This window comes from Henckelia pumila, chromosome 1 (genome assembly GCF_033568475.1).
Source record: "Henckelia pumila isolate YLH828 chromosome 1, ASM3356847v2, whole genome shotgun sequence".
Classification (NCBI taxonomy): Eukaryota; Viridiplantae; Streptophyta; class Magnoliopsida; order Lamiales; family Gesneriaceae; genus Henckelia; species Henckelia pumila.
The window spans coordinates 24,461,548-24,467,590 of record NC_133120.1 but is presented as its reverse complement, the minus strand read 5'-3'; the positions used below and the strand labels follow the sequence as shown (position 1 = coordinate 24,467,590).

Below are 6,043 nucleotides of genomic sequence, written 5' to 3'. Positions count from 1 at the left end.
AAAGCATATTAATCTGCCAAGATCTGCATGAACAAGTCCATTCATTCAAATCAACCACAAATCATTTATCACCATCAACTACCTCAAATTTCCAACCACATGATCTGTTAATACTCAAGTTTTTGGATTCAATATATGTGCTAGCTAGAGCCTTCTCCTTCTTCGGGCTTAATTCCTGAACCATGAATGATGTTGTTTCACGTCGTCTGTGCATCATGTTCATGATTTGCACACGTAACATGATCCACCATAGAAACAATAGGAAGATGATGAGCTAGTTTAACCCAGTTATTCCAACATTCGACAATGTTATTAATTATAACACCCCATCGTCTTCCAAGAAACAAAGCATTTGCCCAACTTTGTGGATCAGAACTTGTGATAAAAGTAATAGCACGAGGCATGGATTCCAAAATATTATTAATATGTCATGTAAATTCTTGTTGTGAAGGGGCATATGCAGCTTTCTTGAACACAAATGACCAAAGTTTTTTGTTGTGTAGCGGATAACTTCGCAAGACCTTCAATGACAAGAAACTTAACACATTTATACGACCATCAATAAATTATACTATTTCAAGATTTCAAACAATGAAATAAATTACTTACTAACCTGCTTCACAAAATTATCCACCAAGTGCCACAAACAATAAGCATGGCGACTTCCCGAAAATAATAGCTTAAAAACCTTGATAATACCGGGATGTCTATCTAAGAAAAAAGTGAACTTTTCAAACACCATGATATGTTGCAAAACAAGGACACCTCTCAAATGAAAACAAAACCATTGCCAATTCGAATCATTCTCAGCATCCACTACAGCATACACCAATGTAAAAAGAGAATCATTGGCATCTTTTGCCACTGCAAGTAGGATACTACCTTTATATTTGTTCTTAATATGAGTTCCATCGAGAAAAATAATTGGTCTACATCCAGTAGCAAAACCAATTGCACATGCATTAAAACAAAGGAATAACCATTTGAATTTATTGGTTACTACATCAATCTCACAATCTGCCACACTACCAGGATTTGTTTCTCTAACTGCACGACAATACCCTCTCAATTTGTCATAACACCCCTTATCTGAGCAATGGAGATCATGCATAGCTAATTCCTTGCCCTTCCAAGCCTTGTGATACTCTAAATCTAATCCAAAATCTCTGTGTACATCTTTCACCATTGCACAGGGAAGGTAAGATGTCTCTCCCCTCAATTTATCCTTCATCAAATTTGCGACCCAAGCTGAATCAGCTCTTGGATGTCCTATACCAGATAAATTGTCCTCTCCACAAGTGTGTTGTAAATTTCATTTTCTGATCCCATATAGATTGTCTGCCTTATGTCTGGATGCATAAACTCGCCACTTGCAATTATGTTCAGTACAAACAACAACAATCTTATCTCTATCATTTTTGGCATACAAAAATGAGCGTCTTATAGAAATCGAATATTTTTTCATATAAATTCTAAATTCTATAGCATCTTTGAATGTTTGGCCCACCCCATGGATGCAATGAAACCAAGAATCAAGAGAATTTTGTATGGGGGCCTCTTCAAGCTCATTATCACTTCTGGATTGTCTGTCAACTTCATCGTCTCTTATGAATTTAACAACCATAACTTCAAAATTACTTTTAAGATGAATCAACATTAAAAATAACTAGAAAGCTATAACGAAGTACAAAAATAAAATCACGCTTTCAAACTCTATCTATACATAAATATAACAAATAATTGCCAAAGTAAACAGTATAGACAGTGCAAAAAACAAGGGAACGAGTTAATTATACCTCTCAGTATTTAAGCCTCCTATAGTCTGATCTTTTTTCTCGGCCCTCAATTCAATCATAGTCAGCCCCATACACATGTGAAGATGTATCATATTACGGACATCATCATTGTTTTTCAAGGTAACATACATCTTGTACTGTGAAGCTATGTATTGTAGTGACATAGATTGAGGATTAATTTGTTCATATTGGCTTGACAAACTCTGAAATAAATCATCCAAACTAGATCCACTAATAATTGAAATCACAAATAATTTCTCATTACATTTTTAGCAACCCAAAAACGCAAGGTTGGAAGAAGACCCTGCTCCAGATTCCATTCTGCAAAAATAAAAGTTGTTTTTCAATCAATAAAAGTTCTCGCATATGATATTTGTAGAACTATAATTCATTTAAAGCTGAAATAAGTAACATTTCATCTTTCAACAACACAAATCAAACAAAATTTCACGTACAAGCATTTCAAACAAAGAACTATATAATAATTCATAAATATAACCTCATAGTTATTTGGAAAAATGTCAATCTAAACCAAATGTTATTATTTAATACCTAGAATTTTTCGTGCAATATTGGATTAAGAGTTTTATGAAAATCATATACAAGAGAACCATGGATTTGGGCATTAAAAAATACAAAAAAATGAATATAACATTACAAAATATTTGAAGCAAAAAAAATGGTGAGTGGATTGCACAACAATATCATCTTCTTCGGAGAAAAAAAATCGTTGGTAGATAGATGCGTAACAAGGATTGGCTTTTGTGTGGACTGGATGCTAAATCATGTTTAGGTTTGGGGAATTTTTTCCAATTCACCCGAATAACAACTAAAATCATGAATCTATTTATCAATTTTGTGAATTTAGATAATAACTCATACAATCAATTTTAACAATCACTGCATAACAAATTCTTGCAGGCTTCATGTGAAAGATGTATCATATTACGGACGTCATTGTCATTGTTCAAGGTAACAAACATCTTGTACTATGGAGCTATGTATTGTAGTGACATAGATTGACAATTAATTTTTTCATATTTCCTCAACAAAATTTGAAATATATCATCCAAACTACATCCACTTATAATTGAAATCACGAACAGTTTGTCATCTCATTTGCAGCAACCAAAAAATTCAAGGTTGTAAAAACACCAGATTACAGAGTCTATTCTACAATAATGAGTTTTGTTCCTATAAGTAAACAAATTACAAATCAAAATAAACCATACACATGCCGCCAGAAGAGTTTTTTTTTTCCAAAATTTAAACTTACAGCTTCCAGGGACTTGAATTGTAGTTCTTCGGAGTTTTGATACACAAATTCAAAAGATAAGGCTTCCAATAACTTTGATCTTCACTGACAAAGCTTACAAGAGATTTGATAATGTAACTTTAAAGAGAGTTTCGATTCTCACAGAAAAAACTTTCAATGGCTTCGATTCTCACAAAAAAATCTTATGATGTCTTCCACTCTCAATAATTATGCTTCAACACTTACGATTTCAGACAAGGGTTTCGAACATTTTCTATGGGAAAAGAAAGAAAATGGAAATTGAGGAAGGAAGCACGTGTGATGTTTCTGGAGGGCAAATTGGTCAATTTTTTCGGTTGGGGAGCTCAAACTAATAAAATATATGGGTAAGGGTTTGAGAAATGAAATGAATTGACAAAGGGACTGAAACCTAAACTAAGTTTGGATTTGGGGATTTATGAGTGATTCACCCAAGATTATACCTTTAAAATCTTTAAAATGATCAAGTTTCATAATAAAATCATTTAAAGAAATAAACTTAAACAATTAAAAGTATTACTTAAATAGTTAGTACAATAAATTAATTTGAATAAATAATTAATATTTTATTAACACATAATTCAAATAAAGAATTTAAATCGATTAATTTTAAAAATAATAATCATAATATTTATTTAATTTAATGCATGTGATTTAGTAGATTGGATTTTAGGCGCTACATAATTAATGACACACTCCGAGAAATCAAGTAAGAGATCGATGCAGCACATGTAGCTCCAATCAAGAAGAAGCGTTCAAAACCACTCAAGCGCAAGGTCATCATTGATTTAGAGGATGAAGAAAAAAAATTCGATAATACTCCCACTCTATCAAGTGTTTGGCACTCACTCACCTACTGGGATAGTAGATGAAGCCAAAAGAAAAGGTGAAGCAGGCGCAACCCAAGACAAAGAAATTAATGTCTTTTTCTAATGCCACATCTATGCCTCCACCAGTCATATCACACAGTGATCAACAGCCACTGGTCAAGGAAGTTTTCCAACCATCAGTGGTCGAGGAACCCATCACCTCTACTGCTCCTCCAAACTCTACTCGACCGGTGAGTGGAGTCAAAATTGTTGAACCAATCATTCCATCCTTTTCTAGAGTACCAAACTTGGACCCCAACAAAAAAGGCAAAGCCAAAATGGTACCACCAAAGAAGACACCTTCTGTAGCCAAGATGGAATCAACCATCATCCTGTCACAAATCCTTTGAGTTGTGCATCTAAGGCTGAGAGAGTTTGAGGATTTGTTCACGTAAAGAACAGGGATCACATTCTCTTAGATTCTGAAAGAAATGAATTTGGCCAAATTTGCCAAACTGGAAGATAAAATTTTTACCTTGACCTCATCTCCCAGCATAGAGTTAGCTCTCGGGAGACAAAATCTTGTTGACTTTTAATTTCGTGATAGCTAGATCCGATACATCACCAGTCAGCGAGAGAGAAATTTTGATCATAATTGCATGACTGATTCAGATGATTTTGAAGTCTTGGAGAGATTGAAGAATTTTTCCGTTGTGGCTGCGAAGGTCATTCATAACTATCAGGTGGAATTTGAAATAAGTTCTCATCTCACTAATTCTTATAGAGAGGCCTATATCCAAGTGGCCAAAGATATGATTTTCACAATGGATATTAATAATGAAGGTGACGATGACGAGTATATACTTAAACTAGAGGAAGAACTTTTTCTAGGCATTCAAACTGAAGATGTCACTGAGAAGCCTCCGTCATCCGAGGAAAATAATTCTAAGGAGACGTAACTCTGCCTCCTCCATAGATTGATGCCTCACCTCCTTGAGTCACATCTCCAGTTGCTGCTGCCACTTCAATAATTGACACTACGACACATGATCAGACCCCAGGTATGTAGCGACCCAACCGGGATCCACTACCTAATTAGAGTTAGAGCATAATTAAGCATGCAATTAATATAAATACATAAATTCACTTTCGAAGACTTAAATAAATGCTGGTCGGAGAAATACAACCGACTAAAACAAATTCGATATACAACCCAATCGAATTAAAACCTAAGCCTAATCCTGATGTCCTCACTAGTCCCTGTTCTCTCCAAGATACAGGGTGCACTACCTGCACAGGCATCTGCCCTGTCGAATGGTGTGTCTAGAGTATACATAAAATACTGGACATGAGAAACTATGCTAAATACGGAAGCAATGATATATAAAATATATGTAGCAAATAAATAACTTTAAAACAAGGGTAAAACAGTATTCTAAGGGGCGCCAAGAATATACAGCGCCATGCTGGATAGCTAGTCCGCGGGGCACTCGGATAATAACCCATCAACTATAGCGTCTACTCTACCGTCGTTGTTGCTCCTAGAGATAGCAAAATCAGGGGCTGAGCCTCCCCAGACACGAATCCATAGGGAGTATCATCACCGATGGAAACTGTCATGACTCACATCATACGCGATGCAGTCTCATGTAAAATCATGCATGTGCTAAAGCAGTAAAACATGGGAAACACATCGCACATACTCATGCAACACATATATCATATATCATGCTGGCCATCTCAGTCAGTACTTACGTACCTCACGAAAGGCAGTCCTAGCAGTCCCACTATAGGTTCCAAGCCTATCATCAGCTCTACAATGCAAAGTACTCATGCATTACTAAAAATCTCTAAAAGCCTTAACTAAGCTATTGCATACTCCTAAATAATTTAAGGAGACCATAGTTATACCTACGTCCGTTGTCAGCCCGCTGAAGGCGACTACGCCAAAACTTAGGCACAACTCCGCTACGACGTCGGGATCATTCCCCTACTTCCGAATTCCCATTAGGACGCCTAGAAATCCCTAGATCTGACTAAAAAGGCTAAGAACGAGAGAGAGAAGATAGGAATGAGCGATTGGAAATGAGCCTCGGCACCTCTGTTATTAGATGTAGAACGGAACGTCCGTTCCCGCCATCGGA

General features: G+C 35.8%; 1 protein-coding gene across 1 annotated transcript; it reads right to left on the bottom strand.

The window, feature by feature from the left end:
* Positions 1-428: 428 nt before the first annotated feature.
* On the bottom strand, positions 429-1,186 carry LOC140860530 (uncharacterized). The gene is made up of 2 exons (XM_073263536.1): positions 614-1,186; positions 429-521 (listed from the first exon to the last, which is right to left on the bottom strand). The coding sequence occupies exons 1-2, from the start codon at positions 1,184-1,186 to the stop codon at positions 429-431; spliced, it is 666 nt and encodes a 221-aa protein (XP_073119637.1).
* Positions 1,187-6,043: the final 4,857 nt, after the last annotated feature.